The sequence below is a fragment of the Rhipicephalus sanguineus genome, chromosome 11 (assembly GCF_013339695.2).
Source record: "Rhipicephalus sanguineus isolate Rsan-2018 chromosome 11, BIME_Rsan_1.4, whole genome shotgun sequence".
Classification (NCBI taxonomy): domain Eukaryota; kingdom Metazoa; phylum Arthropoda; class Arachnida; order Ixodida; family Ixodidae; genus Rhipicephalus; species Rhipicephalus sanguineus.
This window is the reverse complement of record NC_051186.1, coordinates 132,114,140-132,133,641: the sequence shown is the minus strand read 5'-3', so window position 1 is coordinate 132,133,641 and position 19,502 is coordinate 132,114,140. Positions and strand designations below refer to the sequence as shown.

The window sequence follows — 19,502 nt, the reverse complement described above, 5'->3', positions numbered from 1 at the left end:
GCTTTCACCTTCGAGGCCAATATAAGGGACGCTGCGAGTTTTCTGGGAGAGTGGGTGCACGGTGGACACGAAACACTGACATAACTTTTACGTAATTAGTAAACATCGCAAAGATAAGGGCACAGCGGGACGGTGCGACGACGCTCAACTGGAATTTTATTTAAAGAACACGAAACTCATTACCTTTCGGCGAACTGTCGCTAAAACGCTGCTAAGAAAAAAGAAAAAAAAGAGGGGTTAGAGAAATGGCGGCGATTTTTTTATTGAATTTTCTGATATTCTTTCTCTCAAAGCCTCCTCCACTTGGTCATCACTGTAACAGGAAACTTGCTTTCAAGCAATAAAAAAATTAATTCTCAGCACATGCTTTCTTTTTTCACTACCGGGACTTTTTTTTCCAATCAGTTACTTGCAGTTATTAAACTAAATGGCATAAGTTGTAATTCCGAACATTTTCATAAAGCTACCCGGTTTTTGAAGATTTGTTGCGACTTTTTTGTTTTTCTTTTCTTTTTTTTCTGCACAATGGCCGGTTGTGTCCGTTGCGCACAACATTTGGCGATGAGGGCCAACGTCCTTTCCCTCAGTGGGAGAACGAATGGCGGACGTGACGGCTGTATGTTGACAACCCGTTCCCGTTGCTATCACTCACTTCTAGCCCCAATCACTCCACCATCGGACTCTTTGTCAGTCCCTCATTCCAAACGCTATTTCCCCACCCCAGTGCAGGGCAGTGAACCGGATGCTAACCTCCCAGCATTCACTCACCGTCTCTCCCCATGCCAATTCCCCGTAGTGGGTATGAGCCATCCCTACTCGCAAAACAAAGCATCGCACCCGAACACTCGTTCACGTATTCCTCTGCGTATACGCAGGAAGTTCCGGTGACCTGGTGGCCCCTGTTCCGGGACTCCCTCTTCTACGCGTTCACCGTGGTCATCCTCATACTGGTGAGACACACACGCGATACGCTTCTGGTGGCGCCGCCTTCCGAGCCGAGTCTCTTGTCACAATGTTGTCACTGTCCCTGTGCGCGGTTACTGCACCTCGATACAAGCTGGGTTCGACGTTCCCCAGTGACCGTGCGACGACCGTCTCGAATCACCGAAAAAGGTCCCGCAACCAGAACGAGTCGGAAAAACTTTGCCAACGCACTGGAAACAGTTAAATGCAGTCTGTGTATGTATAGGGAGCATTCTTACCGCAATAGCTATACAAACTATAGTTAGATAACCGGTCATAGGCGTGCGCAGGGTTCCCCATTAGGGGGGGGGGGGCGAACTTTAGGCGAAGGTTCATCGCAGCGCCCCATCCCCACCCTACTAAGTCCATGTTTGGGGCAGATTTTGCGCCCCCCGCTGCCCCCCCCCCCCCCGGGCGCACGCTTATGTAACCGGTGGTCCATTTTTGTGACACAATGGGATTCTTAGGGATACGGCAAGTGCAGGAAATGACCACGGAGGGTGTGACCAAGTTGGGAAGCTTGAAGGCATAAAATGGAAGAATCAACTAGCGCATGACAATTAGAGATGGCCGACAGAGGCCTTCGTCCTGCAGTGGACGATGATTAAGGGGAAACGTCGTCAAGCGGCCTTCCTTTGCCGCCTTCTTTCTCCTTAGCGGCGCTTAGCGTCTGTGTCACGCTGACGTCGCAAGCACAAAGTGGTGGTTTTTTAGCAACGCATCGGTGACATATACGTTGCAGGCAGTGCGTTTCAAACGCAGACTTTTATGTTCGCGTGACCTTGATTTTCGTACCGCGAGAAAGGGTGCGCGGGATTTCGTTTCTTTATGCTGCTGACACTGTAGTGAATGCCTGATTGATTGATTGATTGATTGATTGATTGATTGATTGATTGATTGATTGATTGATTGATTGATTGATTGTGACCTTGATTTGCAAACAGCGAGAGAAAGGGCGTGCGGGATTTCGTTCGTTACTTTGCTGACGCTGCATTGGATGCCAAAAGAATTTGATTGATTGACTGATTGATCGATAGACTATACTTCCGCAATTTCGCGCCGTCGTCACACACCCCTGGAAAACCGATGCAAGCGCACACCGCTGTATCACGCGTTCACTTCTACAGTCGATATATCGAACGCCTCGGCCCGGCATGTGTGCTTTTAAGCGGCCCGCGATCGCTTGCGTCATCCAAAACATTCGCGCCGACGACTTTGGCGGCTGATGCTGTCAGACGAGACATTTACACCCAAGAGAAGTGCGTGCTCACTATGGAACAAAAAAGAAAAGAAAAACAGAGAGGGGGAGAAGTAACGCGCGTGTCTCGAAATATCGATTGCTAGCGCAGCGAGGATTTTACTTATGCTCCGTAAGAATGGATTGGCGTTACTAAGCTTCCCTGCAACGCGGCCTTGTAATGCGGTGTAGCGCACTAACAGCGTGTGGTGAAGCGTACTGCCTGCAGCCGCTCGTTGTCGAAAAGCGAGCCACCACTCGAGGGAACAAAAGGCTCCCCGATACCCGCGTTTCAGAACAAGGCGTGGATGAAAGCAGGACACGTGTGTGCCCCCCACACGGCCTTAGCCGCACAATGCCGACCTGGGCCACGGGGAAAGGAGTAAAAAAATCCAGGCATCATCCCTGATCCGCCTCGGAGGACTGCTCGACACGTGCGCAGTTTTCAGATGGGCCGCAAATATTTCGGTCTTATATTTCAAATGATCAATACAACGAACTATTACGCGATCCGTTACGAGCTCTGCATATTCGGATTTGACTTACTAGGCCTCAGTTGGTTGGTTGGTTGCTTGGTTCCTTACGGGAATAGCTCAACCCACTACGGGGGATCGGCCACGAAGCGTGCGGCAGTAGACATTGTGAAAAAATAAAATAAAAGGAATATGCGAAAAAGATAATTTATAGTAAAAAAAAAACGATGGGTCAATTTTGCTTTTCCTTTTTCTTTTTAATGAAATGTTAGTTAAACGAGTGTTAAATAATATAATTAAATAAATAAGTAATTACAGAATTTTAAGTAAGGGAATGAAATGCTTCTATTTTTCCTACAGGAATTTGTGTGAACTTCATTTTCTTCTTTTAGGTTTCTCGTGAAATAAGAAAACATTCGACGTTACAATTTGGAGATTTCACTGCTTGAAACTAAAGAGCTGCTGCCACGTGTTGAACGCGCGATAATGTCAAAGCGTTTACGGACTACAAATGAGCAAAGGTGCCACCATCTTGGGATGTTAACGCCGTCTTGTATCTGTAACAACTAGGTGATCTTTAATACCGTAGACTCAAAGTCACAAGCACAAAAATGGCTGTACAGATGTATCCAGTGCTTCATGACACTGTCATGTTACGCAACGGCATACAAAACACTGCAAGATCATTTGCGCGAAAAGTCCAAGACGGCGGCTCCAATGAATCAAAAATGAAATCGTTCGTACGTCATGCCATCCCCCGGCACGCATACGCAGGTGATCTACGACGGCCAGGTCACGTGGTACGACTCCCTCTTCATGCTGCTCCTGTACGGCGTCTACATCGACATCATGAAGTGAGTCTTCTTGTAACCCTTTAACCGTTTAGATATTTTAGAAGTTCTCTTAAAAGTGGTTATTTTTTGAAAATTTGGTACTAGCTGAATATTTGCCTTATAAAAAGCAAGTCATTGCTCTTGAGAAAAAGTCACAGTTGGAATGTCACACGAAGAACGACAAGCAGCTCAATACTTGCAGCGCGCCGCTGAAGAACAAAGGACGCTCGAAAAGAACGCACAGGTATACACAGGGCAAGCGTGGACTATCAACTGTCACGGTTGTTACGTCTTTGTGCTTGAGCAACGCGCTGCTGTGTCGACAATGGAGAATCAGACGCTTTTAGATATTTTTTTTTTCTTTTAAACTGCGGCGCGTGGAGTGACCCCTCTGCGTCTCCTGCCACACGGGGGCGTCTGACGCAAGGTGTGCCTAGAGTTACTGTATATGAAGGTAGCATATACAGTAACTCTAGGTGTGCCCGGTGTTCTTTTTTATTTCTTTTTTTCGTTCCACATCACGAGTGAGTACAGAAAGGAACCACTTTGTCGTCAATGTCTCAAGGGCAGTTTTCAAATTGAAAGAAAATTTAGGAGCATTGCGTGATAGAAAACACGCTCAAGCTCCTCAGAGATCACCGTACCATCAGCGGTAAATGGTGTATATAAATAGCCCACCGTTATTTCGCCAGAGCATGCGTGGAGCGTAGTGGAGTTGTCTAACGAAGCGCGCTGGGGAGCGAGGGGTCGCTGGTTCCGTCGGGTGCTTCGGAATTTTTTTTCTTCTGCTTTATATATATATATATATATATATATATATATATATATATATATATATATATATATATATATATATGGCAAAAATCTGCCGAGAGTGTCCATTTATTTGCTATCGCAATAAAAATGCGGAAGCACATACGACGTCAGATTAGCTTAATGAACTATACTGTTAATTACTCACAGAAAAATGGCCAGCTATTCGCTGATAACTAACAATAAAAACATATCAAGAACAAAATGCTGGAAGAAATTTTCAGCATTCGGAGAATGATTCATCATTCTGACAGCAAAAGGAAATCTTTTCCGTCAAGCGGACGAGCCGGGGATAGTTTGGCAAGGACGAGCTGGGCTCGTCTAATGGGGAAGAACTTACCACATGGCTGAGTTACATTCTCAACACCAAGCACAACTACTTGTCAGTGCAATGGGTATCCGGTCAGCAGGTCAACCGTTCATAGCGCGCAGATGCATATTGAACAGTGATGCTTCGAGAATACAGTCATTCTGGTCTTTGACAAGCACGGTAGGAGCACTAGCAGGTCGTATTCAGTATGTCACCCAGGCTTATCCACTAATAGGTCTCAATTAAATTTTTCAGACCACTAGAATGTAACAACCTGGGGCATGCACATTAAGTCACAAGCATCTTGCTGCACTAAAGTCTGCACCAAATGGAGACCATGAACTGCAGATGGGATAAATGGCATCAACAAAACAAACAAGTGATGCTGTTGTCATGACAAAAACTCATAGGTGTAAGCATAAACTCAGGTTCATTATCATCTCATAAAAATCTGCTATAAGCACACAGCAAAACAAAGGGCAGGCAGAATTAGTTAATCAACTGAAGCAACATTGCCATTTGGAAATTACTGAAATGCTGACATGAAAGTGAGTTTTCTGTGGGAGCCTGCAACAAGCCTTGAAGTATGCACGCTGTGTGTTTCCAACGGAGGCAATGAAAAACGTAGCAGAGCGAAAAGTTGCTTGATAAACTGGCATTCCCCCCCCCCCCCCCCCCCCCCCCGATAAACTGGTTGCCCGATAAAGTGGCGGATAAACTGGAGTCGGTAATGAACTTATAGCAACGATCAACATGCCGAATTGCAACAACGCATGTACATGTTAATTTGTTGTCTTATGTATTCCTTGATTTCTCAACCTTTCTTTTTCTTTACTTCCCATGCTTCGTGCAACCCCCCAAAATTAGTCTCCCTTTGTATTTTTTCAAAAGCATTATGAACAGTGCAGGGAGAAGACAGCTGCCCCCATTTTCTTTCTTTCGTATTCCGGGCAACTAGGTACAACAAGAGGATCCACCAATGGGTGGCCACCACGTTTGGCATCCACGAGGAAGAACAGACTTCGCTCGGCCTTACATCCGCGAGCTACGACGCCAAGAACTACAGCTCCTACGGTGAGAATGGCCTCCTCCCCTCGCTAGCTGAAACTTTTCACGCACACTGTGTCATACTTATTAATCAAAAAGCTGAGGCTTTGCACAAGTTGGTATAGATCCATTAGAAAGTATATTAACAGCCATAAGAGTGTGCACGAGGGGGGCAGGGTGGTGCCCCTCCCCCTAGTCACCTAAGCGGGGTGCATAGTTTGCCCCATATATTTACTCAGTCGGACCTGCTCGTCATTGTTTAAAGAGCAGGGTTATGGCCATGCAGGTTTTTGATGATAATGGCGGCCGAAGGACCCTGGTGTTGCATTCCCAGAACTGCTTGCTTCCCATCCTTACTTAAACAAAGGCAGGCCATTGTGAGAAGTGCGTCGTTGCTTCATTTCCATTTTCTTTTTCATCAAATATGAAGCACGTTGTCCTGAAACTATGCCCCCCGCAAATGCGGAATCTTGTGCACGCCTTTGTTAACAGTGCACACAAGATTAGGAAACCGGACAGACCAAACAGAGGCAAGGAGTCCTCTTTGCCTGTGTTTGTTCTGTCCCATTTACGAATCTTGTATGCGCTGTTAATAGTTTCTAAAGGATACTTAATGAATTATGACAATTACAGTTGAGAAAAAGAGGTGCAATGCCACATTGCTACAAGCTCAGTGTCTGCTATTCCAAGTGTTAACGCTGAGCTAATTTTCAAACCTGCAGTGCCATTCAACAATGAAATCGACGATTACGCCCAGCAAAACGCTTCCAGAAACACACGACCCCTGGACGAGATGATCAGAGACAGCCGGAGAAGGTGAGCCGGCTAAGACTGCTAATGCCTCTTACCAAAGCATGTGAACGATAACGAGAATTATAATTAGTGCAGTGAACAATTCGCCACAATGGTAAAAAATATGAGTATCTATAAGCGCACGATATCTTTATGCTGACCTCCCATCTGCTACGTTTTGCCAAGTGAAGGTGTACAGCGTTGCCAAACAAGGTAAAATTAAGTAAGTTAATGATAATGCGAGGCACTGCTACAAATGAAACGTTCTTTTTTTCACTACAAAAAAAAAACATTACATATAAGATTTGAAAAACATGCTACCTTGAGTTCTGAGCCGGCTTTTGTAGAAGAAAAGAAGAAACAAGAACAAAAACCACAACAAAGGCACCAGTGTTTAATGTCTTGCTATTGCAACAGTCACAATGTGTTTCACCGCCTTACACATGATATGTGCAGAAAATTCAACCCTCTTGCATCCCTAAAATGCAAGAAAAGAAAAAGGCGAAGCTTGCATTAAGTCGCGCAAGGCTTGAAAGAGCGAAACTGGACAATTCTGAAGTCTGCTTCTATAATGTTGCTAGGCTAATGCTAGGTGATGCTAGCCTGTCACAGTCACAGACACGACACGGATGTCCAAACTCCAGACAGAAGCTTGCGTTGAAACTGAGCGTTCACACCTCTCATAGATCTACAGGCACGTCATCGTTGGTGTAGGGCTTCCATCGCTTCGGGGTTTTCTCGCAACCACCATTTCCTTTCCGCTCCCTAGTATTCTCTCGTTGTACATACCACTGAAGCAGTGTGTCGGAACAGAACAAAACGAAAAACGAAAAAAAAAACCGATATTTTTGACCGGAACGAAAACATAACTGAAACTTTATCTATTATTTCGTTCCGGAGCCATGGCTACCTGGAGTGAGGAGGCCACCCACCTTAGGGCTGAAGTACAAGGAGCCTGGTCAAAATAAAGTTCGTTTCTCTCTCTCTCCGGAGTGAAACCGAAATTTTTAAAATCATTTTTCGGTTCACGAGAGAACTTGGCAATCCCGAAAACTGAGGTCATGCAACGTGAGCATTTATGCATATCTCAGGGTACAGTATTAGCACGTACCACAGGGAGGAATTCTAAAGCAAAGATATGTTCAAATTGTGTGAAAAACAAAAACATTGTAACCAGAGATGTTTATATTAACGCAAGTCGACTTTTGCGTGCCTGTCACGCAGGCCAGCGTAGAGAGGGCATTCTTGGCGCTGAAGTTTGTTATAGCGAAAGCTGTTACGAGATCACAACAGCCGACTTTGGCGCCATGGTTGTCCGCCGCCGCCACCACCGCCGGTGTCTGTAACCGCTATCGCGTGAAATAAGAAAAAAATGAAACAAGAAACAAATTTCTAGGATTGGATGGGATTTGAACCCGCACCCTCTGCGTGGCAGTTTAGTATTCTACCAGAGAGCTACGCTGGTGCTTGTAACGCCTTCGCAAAAATACTCTGTACAGGCATCATGTCGGGCCAGGAATCGTGTTAACATATGTAACATAGTGTGGTAGAAGAGTAAAATAACAACCTGGCTTCTCACAATGTGAATTACGCAACGAGTCGGTCGTTGAATGCTTCCAACCCATTACAAAGGGCTCAGCCATAATTCTTCATCATCATCAGCCACAGCACAAAGTGACCATAATGCCTTGCATGTGTAGTGGGTACCACGATTCTCCGAAGAATCACGAAAAGTGGCACAGTAGGTGCTCCCCTACTTCAGAAAAATAACGATGATTTATAGCGTAGTGGGTACCTTGCATATGTATTAGTTGCCACAAGAGAGTCTACAAGGGGCTCTAGACAGGCCGCTCTTCCAGCTTTCGCTGTGACTGTGTGGTGTGTTCCGCGCAGGGTCTCGCACATCAGAGAGAGTTCACTCAATGATATGCTGCTTCTGAGATCGTGCTCACTCAAGGGCGTCCGCAGAACTTTTCGCAGCGGGGTGCATCCGTGCGGGGGGCATCGAGCACTGGCGGCCTTTCTTTCACTCCGTGACATGACCGGCAAGATTATTCAATTGTGAAACATGCAAAGTTGACTGGCAAGGCGAAAGGTCATCTCACACGGATATGCGGGACCTGAGTGTGCTAATCAAGCTGTGTAGCTTATTGCTACTGCATAGAAAAATAGTATCCGGAATTCCAAGGGGGGGCAGCTGCCCCCCTTGCACCCCCCTCCGGACGCCTATGTGCTCACTCCCTTGACACAAAGCATTGAGCCCACTAAAAAAATTCGTAATAGACTTCTGAGAAAATAAATACTATGACTTTGAAGGGTACAGGTTTGTGCAAGTTGGTAGGAATTCGTGGTTCGAGTTCGTGGAAGAACGTGTTTTACCCCTGTCCCACTTTCTTAAAGAGGAGCACAAGTATACCACAAATCTAATGTTTTTTTATGATTACTTAAACTTCAAATTTTTGCATACAAATAAAAACCGCTATGAACTGTTACGGAACACCTTTTTTTTTTTTCGTTATGGAACAGAAACAGAATGGAACTTTTTGCGGTGGAACGAAACTAAAACCGAAACGAAAAACATTTAGTTCCGACACCCTGCACTGAAGCACTTCATAGAGGTGCTTCAGCGAAGCTGATATGTGTTTATTACTGGGTTAATCCCAACGGTTTATTAAAGTTTTTCTCAATTACTAGTTACATCTGTCTAGAAATGTTAATTGGTGTTGGCCACCAGTCTGTTGCCTTCTTCATTTTTAGGGGACCAGCGGTGAGCAGTGGTAGTTGCCAAATTTCTGTGACACATACCCGTTCATGATGATGCTTGTTTTTTGTACACAGTAAGGTTGTTACGGCCAGATCAAACAGCTTCACTGTTAAAAAAAAACAAAAAAACAAGCTGCAGGTCTAGCTTCCCTACAGTAAGGACCACCTTGAAAAGGAGCCAGCCTTACAAATTTGACTTGCTAGAGAAGCTCACACCTACCAGTGCATTGAAAGATTTTTTTTAATTTGTGCAAGCTTAAATCTGTGCAATCTGTGCATTAACTCAAGCTGTGATGTATTAAAGATAAGTGTTTCCAAATATAGTGTGACGTGCAGGTTTTATTGCAGATCGCTACAAGCAGTATAATAATGATACTAGTAGTACTAGTAATAATGGGACCAGTAGTAATGAAGACGAGGTTGACAAATAAACCATGCTATATTTGCACACACGACATACACATGTTGCGGCAGGTTGTACAGCTCACAGGCTGGCAGCGGTCAGGCCAGACAACGTTGCAAAAACAAACAACATTGGCCTCGCTTTTGCGTAAACTGCAGCCCGTGCCTGTTGGATCTTTTTGCAGGCCGACCTTATACGAAGCAGCACTGCGAATGCTCATGACCCGATACTTCCGCCCCAAAACTCGTTTCTGGGCAGCAGCGAAAAGGATCACCAATGAGGTAAGGCTGCCCTCTCATCTATTCTATCACTAAACTAGGCTCTCTAATAAATGTCGGGCAGTATCAGAGGGCCCACAAGCTGCTGCTTGCTTTTCAAGAAAGCCACATGTATACGTTTCGTTGGCATCAACGTTGCTAAAATATTTCACCACCACGAATCATTTCACAAAACCAAACATAGTTTATTGTACTCGGTCTTATCACTCGCTCATCAGCGGGATTACTCACTACCCTGAATTTGTTGGGTGCATGAGCTATGCTCACTTTTTTTTTGTCATTTTACTTCACCTTTGGATAACCATCCCGGAAATTGTGGTTACGTCACAAAGCGTCAGCCATGTTGATTTGTCCTTGTAAGACATTCTTTGGACATGACAGCTGTGCCCACGTCAACACTTTTCTTTTTATAACTTCACTGGCTTGTTTGTTAAATGTGAACCTTGGCTTCCTAGCCAAGAACTGTTGTATACATTAGGATTGTCACGTGGTCGTGACGGTGAAGGACACAGAACACAAGCTGGTACTGACGAATACTCTTTATTGAAATGAAAAGTCAAAGCACAAGCAATATGCGCTGTACACTGATAGCGGCAATGACAGTCGTCGGCCATCAGTAAAATACAACCAGAACAGTAAAATAACAACCAGTCATCACACAATGCTAATTGCGCAAAGAGTGTGTGGTTTTTAATGCTTGCCAACAGTGTTGCGGAGTTGCCACTCCAGAATTGGAATGACTCCTGAATCATTCCACATTTTTGCGACCCGGAATGGAATGGGAATGGAATGGGGACAACAGTTGGAGGAATGGAATGGAAATGTAATTAAGCGTCGTTTGCTCGGAATGGAATGAGAATGGAATTACGTCCTTTTCCGAAAATAGGGTACGTTTTCGGCTACGGGCTGTTTTTCAAACTTCAAACATTAGTAAGTCAGAGCCTCGAATTTAACAATAAAGCGGTATTTTTAAAATGGCTTGGCTGATTACAAGCACGGTACATTCATAAGCAACGCGCCTACTACAAACCGAGGCATAAGTTAGTGTACAAACAAATGGATTATCCCAGCAGATACCAAAGGGAGAAACAAATTACCCTTGCGCGTTGGTTCCCATTGATACCCCCACACGAAAGTGGCGAATACTGTATGCATAGCCTGATCTATATCTCACGAGCAGTTTAGTACCTGACACACGTAAATAACCTTTGCGACAAGGAAGACCTTGCATACCTGCGCACAGGCGAACACAGAAAGTTCTCACCCCATCCATGCTTGCGAGGCGTGCTTGACAAGCGTGAGTGCTGACAAGCAGTGCGGCCCAGTGTTTCGCATTACATGCAAAGGCACAAGGTGCCCGAGCGGTGCACTGTTCCAACTAATACCAGCAGATCTAGAGGGTTTTGTTCCCCATTAACCAAATCTTAGCTTTCTCCATATTCACGACCTCTTCAGACACGTGGCAAGACTGTTTAGTCTTCTTGAGTACTACTTCTGCCAGTATAGAAATACGCTATGTCGTCATTTTAGCATTAAGACATTTAGGCTTAAACAATATTAAAACATCACCATTCGTTCAAACATGCTGACCATGCAAATACTATAGGTAGCGGGAGAACTGCCCTTATGGGAATAAGTAGGGTGGTTGTACTGCACGAGATATGTCACCAAGCTACTATCCCTCGACCTTGGTAACGTGTTTTGCGTACTTTTGCAGTTCTTAATGCATTTGATGACATCAGCTTTATAGGTCGTTCATTCTTAACTCGATAAAACTATCAAGATGCCTTTCCTAAGTTGAGGAATTACAGGAATGGAATTAACTGCCTGGCCATTCCCGGAGTGGGAATAGACCAAGTTTTTTCGTTTCGAGCAATTGAAAGGAATGGAACTGCGACAAGTTCTAATTCCCCGGAATGGAAATGGAATGGAGGTCCCCATTCCGCAACACTGCTTCCCACCCACTGGAAAGTGCTCATCCATTATTCATCATCATTAGCCACAGCACAAAGTGCACTTAATGCCTTACAGATGTGTAGCGGGTACCACGATTCTCAGAAGAATGACGAAAAATGGCATAGTGAGAATTTCACTACTTCAGAAAAATTACGACGATTTATGGCGTAGTGGGTACCTTGCCTGTGTACTTGTATTAGCTGCCCCAAGGGACTCTACTCCGAAGAATGATGAAAAATGGCATAGTGGGAACTACGCTACTTCAGAAAAATTACGATGATTTATGGCGTAGTAGGTACCTTGCATGTGTACTTGTATTAGCTGCCTCAAGGGACTCTACAACTGGCTCTACGAAGTCCGCTCTTCCAGCTTTCCCTGTGACTGTGCTGCGTGTTCTGCGCAGGCATGGCGATCTTTTTATCAGAACAACGGTCTCGCACATCAGAGAGTACACTCAATGACGTGCTGCTTCCGAGATCGTGCTCACTTACTTGACACAAAGCATTGAGCCCACTAAAAAAATTGTATGTGATGAGGTGCCCTGACGCCGCTGAGAAGACGACGAAGCGGCGTCGCAAACGCGCAAGCACACGCATTGGAATAAGAGTCGTTCACCCATCTTGAAGATGCCTCCCTGCACGTGCCCGCGTGGCGCGAGAAAAAAAAAAGAAGAAAAGGAACAGGCCACGTCGACCGATCAGACGGAGCCAGGAGCTGGAGCGGGGAAGACGCGTTGGCTGGTCGGACGCCAACGTTCGGGAGGACAACATCTGTCGGAGGGACCCGGTCGAGCGTCAACGCCCGAGGGACCTCGCAACGACACGTCTTCTGCCCTGGCGCCCAGCGGACGCAGAGGAACCTGCGACATTCCGCCTGGCCCTTCTCAAACAAGACCCGCAACGCAGCCACGACCGCCAAGTCAAGGCCCGTAGCGTGAGCGCGCCGTTTCCTTGAACTTTTTTCTAAAGACGCTTCGCGTGTTGATTATCTTGCTGTGCTTTGTATTTGTGTTGTCTGTGTATTTTTGTCTTCGAATATATGTTTGTGTGCCGTGCCAGTTGCGTCCTCTTCCTTGTGGCCCTCACGAGCGTCTCTGATACCACGCACTAAACCTGCTCCCAGAACCAATATCGTAACAATGGCGTCCGCGACAGGTCTTTCTCCTTTGTTTATTAAACATCAGAAGGTCGGAGCAGTGTAGTCAGTGTTTAGCGAAGGGCTGCACGGAAGATGGATATTGTGGAGCTGGTCGAAGCGGGTGCAAAGCTTGGTCTGCAAGGTGCGCAACTTAAGGCATGGGCAGAAACACAAGCAGAAAGAAGACGTGTAGTAAGAGCACAAGCAAATGAATTGCAATGCAAGACACTTATTGCTCGACGCGAAAAGTTGGAAGCAGATATACAGAGGCTTCAGTCGGACGGCGAAGCCTACAATGCTGAGATGCAGAAATTTGTCGTGCAACGCCACACTTTTGACCAGAATTGCGTGCAGAGGATACACACACAAACAGTTTGATGCTCAACAGTAGCTCAGCATCTGAAAGCGGATATTCAGGGTTACGGAGCGCTGTGAACTGCGCATCCCAACTGCATAGTACAGAGGTTGCAGTCGCATCCGATGACTCTCAGCGTAAGGGAAATAGCCAGGACATTATGTGTCCGGTGATGCTTTTCAATGAGCACAGCATATTTTCTGATAGATTTCATGTCCAGAGAGAAACTTTTCAAAGTCACTTCCTGATGGCTGTGTTAACTACAGCGAGGCAGGTGAATTTCAGGCTGTGACAGGCACAGCAGACGTCATGAGCTCGAATGAAGGCCATCTAAGTGCTGAGGTATGCGCAATGGCTTCTTGCTCTCAGCAGATAACATGTTCAAAAATCGAGAGCAGCGCCGACCTTCCTTCATGCAGTTTGGAAGGCCAGCTGGGCAGAGGAGCTTTCCTTGAGTCAACCTCGTCTGACAGGAAGCGTTGCTATGCAAATCAAAGTAGACTTTTCAGGAGAACACGGAAGAAGAAGCCCCGTTGCTCGAAGTATGTAGCGTGATAACCTGACTGCGGAAACAATGATAAAAGAAAGGAAGAGAGTGACAGATGTTGGCCTCCCGAGCGTTGGCCTGGTCGGACGCCAACGTTCGGGAGGCCAACATCTGTCGGAGGGACCCGGTCGAGCGTCAACGCCCGAGGGACCTCGCAACGACACGTTTTCTGCCCTGGCGCCCAGCGGACGCAGAGGAACCTGCGACATTCCGCCTGGCCCTTCTCAAACAAGACCCGCAACGCAGCCACGACCGCCAAGTCAAGGCCCGTAGCGTGAGCGCGCCGTTTCCTTGAACTTTTTTCTAAAGACGCTTCGCGTGTTGATTATCTTGCTGTGCTTTGTATTTGTGTTGTCTGTGTATTTTTGTCTTCGAATATATGTTTGTGTGCCGTGCCAGTTGCGTCCTCTTCCTTGCGGCCCTCACGATCGTCTCTGATACCACGCACTAAACCTGCTCCCTGAACCAATATCGTAACATTGTAATTGACTTTTGAGAAATGAAATACTATGACTTTGAAATTAATACTGGTTTGTGCTAGTTGGTAGGAATTTGTGGTACAGTTACCTCCGCTCCTCTGAAAATGTGCTTTACCCTTCTCCCACTTTCTTAAGAAGAGGGCAAGTAACTACATAAAAAATCTAATGTCTTTTATCATTACCTTAACCTCAAAATTTTTATACAAAAAAAGAAAACCGTTACAAACTGTTACGGAACATTTTTTTTTTCGTTCCGGAACAGATACGGAACGGAACTTTTTGCGGTGGAACGAAACTAAAACCAAAACGAGAAACATTTCATTCTGACACCCTGATCAGCCATAGAGTCGGTAATTCAGACTTGAGGAGAGCTGTGATGTAGCAATATGTTCTCGATGAAGAATTCCGCTACTGAGAACTGCCCAGAAAAAACTCGGTTACTCGTGTCCTGGGCGTAATCTTAACATAACGGTTTGAGACAATCGCAAGGTTTCTAACACTGTGGCAAGGCCTGCCAGAAGCGGTGGTAACACTTTTTGTGGGTGAAACCCGATCACATCAAACAGAAAGGAATACATAAGCACATGTGGCATTGTATTGTAAATCACGACATAGCCAACTAGCTGCAACAATGAGTCTGCAGTCTGTGCATTGTTCCTTGCCCTCTGATGCCCACAGCATGCTCCACAAACAACAACACCTGCATAAGTCGGCTCACACGACAACGAACAGAAGAGCTCTAGTTTCAGCTCACGAATGTCGAAGTTCAGCTCTCATGCCAAAGTGGCAGCACGGTTTCTTCATGATGAGCAGGAGCAGATCACATTTTGGTGAGGCATGAATAACAAGGGGGAAAAATCTTGCAGCTAGTTCACCGCAGTTGCCAGTTTCTGTGGTTTGTAGATGAGTGAAACGACAAAATGCTGTTCAGAAATGCATCTGAGCATGAAGGATGAAACTGCCGGTCACACTTAGAGCAGCCATCTACGAGTACGAGCATGGATATAAGCAAAGCGTCGTTTCCCAGCAGTACATCGCTTGTTGTCGGTGTTGCCTGAAGCTGAGTGATCTACCACAACCTGATCTTTGCCTGTCCAAGGCAGTGTGCCTCAACGACTTCGTTCCATTTGCAGCACAAGCGCCTTCGCCGTGGGGAGATCCAGCACTTACCTTCCCAGACCTCCCTCGACCCCAACGACATGGTCCGACGTGGCAAGAGCTCCAGGTTGGGCATGCGTCCTGCACATTTCAAGTTCCAACCTCAGAAAAACGGCAAAAAACTAAGCCAAACAGAAATACAAGATGGCTGTTCTAGGCTATGCGAGAGCATTTACACACCATACATATTTTACTTAAGCGCCATAACAGCCGACTGAACGGAGCGTTTTTGTTAGCTGAATGCATGTGCACTGATATAAGGACAACTAGATTGTGGCAGTGCTCCTCCACTCTCTAGTTATGTACAGCCCACGGTCCCTTCCCAATAGCTGTGAAGCCAAGCATGAGTACTTGTATGCCACACGGCTGGCCCAAGTTCAATTTGTCATAGAGGACATATTTTCAATTATTTTTATGTAGTCATGCTACCAAGGTTAGATATACTATTGTCAGCCCAAAGAAGGTAGCAGTAGTAAAAAAAAAAGAAAACTGCTCACATTTATTATTACTGAAAAAAAAAGAAACATCCACAAAAATGAGCTGGCACACGTGCACACCTTTTTTGGTTCTTCCTCCTCAACCTCCCTCTTGCCAAATGGATTTCTAGAACCATGAGTGAACTTAACGGCTTGAATCCACCTCTCTGGTTATTGACCCTTCAGCTGCCAATCCAAAGCGATATCACTTCATACTAATGTCATCAACACTCTACGTATCAGTTCATTTCAACACATACAGTTTAAGGTGGGGATTTATGAGTATAATTTGGCACTTAACATCCCTGATAGCTTAGTGTGCTGCTATACAGTAATGCTCAAAACTTGACAGTATGTCGCTGAAGTACATGCTTTTCTAAAGAAGCTTTCCAGTCTTTGGGTGAAGATGAAGGGCAAATTTAATGCATACAACATGCTTTCTTTCTCATTAATTCAAGGGGTTTGCCATACAAATATGATGTGAACATATGATGTTTAAAAAAAGTTGAGTACTATATTCTGTCCACAAAAAGCTGCTAAGATGAAGTAACAGAAGGCGTGGTTTTCACCCCCCCCCCCTTGGCAATAAATAAAAAACTTCAATAACTTAATACTACAACTGCTACAGTGAGGCGTAATGCTAAAGCTGTTAATAAAGCACATAAGGAGAAGCTTTGTGGCAGGACACTGCCGTGAACAAGTTGTTTCTCCACAAGCATGACTGTAGTGGAGCAAAGAGCGCCCATACGCACGCTTTCAGAGTAGACCCTACTGGATATACTATAACAAAATGAGCACTGCTGAAGCTCAGCAATAATTTACGAAGCTCTCCACTCGCATCTCTTCAAGCTGAATTTTTGCAGTGTGGCAAGGATTTTCATTCTATGATATAAAGTCGACTGTGTTTGCTTTTTCCAGTGTCGACGTTGCTCTGTCCACGGAGGCCGACTGGAAAAAAATTCCCTCGCTGAGTAAGTGGGCTTCTCTAAACCCCCGACTGTCTTCCCAGAGTCAATGAAATGACCCGTTGCTCTGTCCTACGAATGACTTGGCACGGGAACGTGTTCTTCTTCTAGCAGTGTCACTCTCCTTAAAGAAATTTTCCTGTGCACTTTCAAATGAAATTTGATGTCAAGACTTGGTGTTGCATTGTTTGTCAACAATGTCATCAATTCTATGTGCTATGTAAAAGGATAGCAATGGACAAATGGTGATTTTTAAGACTGACTGGAATACGAATCAAACAGTGTGAAATGTGAATTGAATAAAACACTTTTTGAGTATTGAAAAGGCTCATACGTTTCATGCTTGTGTTATGCCTTCGGGAATTATGAAACTTACAGTACCTTCACACTAACTTCATGCTTATTTTGATGCGGTCAACATTTTGAAATGTTTGCAAAATACTTAAAGAATAACTGCACTTACAAAGATTGCCTATTTGACTTAATATCGGAGTATTGGTGCACAGCTGAAAAGGATATGCTTGCCCAGTTACCTACTACATTACTTCTTGGTCACGCTAGTCGTACTACATAGCTCATTGCTGCTGTAACCCATTACAGAGGATGGCCCCTGGGCACTGCTAAAGTGGGTGGTGCAGGCGCCCCTGCTGGCAACACTGCACTACACGGTGCCGGACTGCCGCACCGCGGCCGGCAAGCGTCTCTTCCTGCTCAGCTTCTTCATGTCCATCTTCTGGACTGCCGCCTTCTCCTACGTCATGGTCTGGATGGTGGGTCTCCTCAAACTGGACGTCTACGAGGGAGCCGTCTTTCATTTGCAGCGGGCATACCGTATATTCTCACGTTTAACCCATACGAAAACACTGGAAATTTGGAGCTAAAGTCAGGGTGCCGCTGTGTGAGTTATACGCATACTTGAGCATGGAAGGTGGCTTCATGGCAATGTAAGGAAGCGATGGATGAATCTTACAGTAAGTGAGCTTGGATGAGTGACACTGGTGCCTGAAAGCCAGTGAAAATGAATTTTGTGCAGATTTTGAGCATATAGTTATTGGGATCATTTCTATCAAGGCGTAAAATTAAATCTGCACAGTTGAAATGTGCGGGTAATGCATGGGAATCTTGTTTAAATTTTTCTGGACGTCGTAATTGGGGGGGGGGGTTATATGCAGAGGTAGCTATACACGATAAAATGATACTTAAAGAAAAAAAAATTGCATTGTAATGTGCATACAGCGAAGCTTCGTTTTACAGCATATGAAAGTTGCTCTCACTCGGTGTGACCCTTCTCTTGCTTCACGTATTGTTTCACTGTCAGCGCTCGTTCAGGTCGCACACTTTGAATGCAACCAGACATGACAGCTTCAGGCTACGTTAGTTTCTAGGTGGTGTGCAATGGTGGCCTAATGGTGATGTGTTCGAGATCAGATATGTCAGACGTTGGATTACACTATCAGCCAGGGATCGGTAGGAGAGCTATTAAACACTGGAGCAGCAGCACCCTAGTCCGAAAAAACTTGGGATGTTCACGGTGAAAGTTTTGTTAAAGAAAGGAAAGAGGGTGTGGGGACAGACAGGAACTAAGTAACATTACAGGTACAGCAGATTCTTCCTTCTCCATCTTTTTTGGTTATAAGCCATCTGCTCAAACGCTGCTGCTTTCATTCATTTATAACTCGGTTGCATGGCCATACTTAGTAGGTGAATAACTGTTTCAAGGAAAAGAGGGAAAATAAAGGCACCTCAAGAGTTTCCAGCTCCCCGTATTGTGCTGACAATTAAAACTGAACACCTGATCTTGGTGCGACTGGCATCTATGCACCCACTTAGGATTCACTGACAAATTTCACTCCTTGGGAATCGCAAGGGCCAGATAGGAAACTGAGGCAGTAAAAAGTCACCGGTCACTAAGTGACTACCAAAATTCTGCTTCCAACCTGATGAATGTCACTGCAAGTGCACGACAGTTTCTGATAAAGCTTCTTCACAGACGGTGTCTCCAAGAATTGTTGCCCCCCATAAAGCGAATGTTTTGGCACCTTAATTTCGCCCAACAGTAAAAAGAAAACCTTCAATGCACCCATGTGACACAAGTAGAACAGGATGGACAGTCTAAATTGTAATTCAATTAAACTGTAATTCAGCACGTTCTGTTGTTATGCCCATTTAAATACCGAGAAAATCTTTCACAGTGCATTTGAAATTTAAAAACATCCCGTGACTTTTGTAGAGACTTCCCAATGAAAATTTTGCCCTGATAATGGCATCTAACATTGGAACTCAGGTTCTCAATTTGAGTTCTGTCAAAGCGAGCTGGCAGACTGAACAGACAAAAAAAAGAACGCTAGTACATGCAGAACGCAGATTTTTACCAGGTTGCCTCTTTTTCTAAGGAACGCTTTACTTATATGAACTTAGTTGTCTGAGGCCCATACCATAATATAGAGTGCTCTGTGTTCATGTCACGCTGCCACGTGTCCTTCGGCCACCAATCGACATTTTTCACCAAGACTGCTA

The 19,502-nt window shown here is 45.2% G+C and overlaps 1 protein-coding gene across 1 annotated transcript in view; it reads left to right on the top strand.

Moving 5' to 3' along the window:
- The window catches only part of LOC119374497 (sodium/potassium/calcium exchanger 4), a 113,365-nt gene that overhangs the window by 78,018 nt on the left and 15,845 nt on the right, over window positions 1-19,502 (top strand). Inside the window, exons 6-13 of the mRNA XM_037644609.2 lie at window positions 876-950; window positions 3,448-3,527; window positions 5,588-5,703; window positions 6,399-6,492; window positions 9,819-9,915; window positions 15,520-15,611; window positions 16,939-16,991; window positions 17,586-17,755. Coding sequence (XP_037500537.1) covers window positions 876-950; window positions 3,448-3,527; window positions 5,588-5,703; window positions 6,399-6,492; window positions 9,819-9,915; window positions 15,520-15,611; window positions 16,939-16,991; window positions 17,586-17,755 — 777 coding nt within the window. The remainder of the gene's footprint in view (window positions 1-875; window positions 951-3,447; window positions 3,528-5,587; window positions 5,704-6,398; window positions 6,493-9,818; window positions 9,916-15,519; window positions 15,612-16,938; window positions 16,992-17,585; window positions 17,756-19,502) is intronic.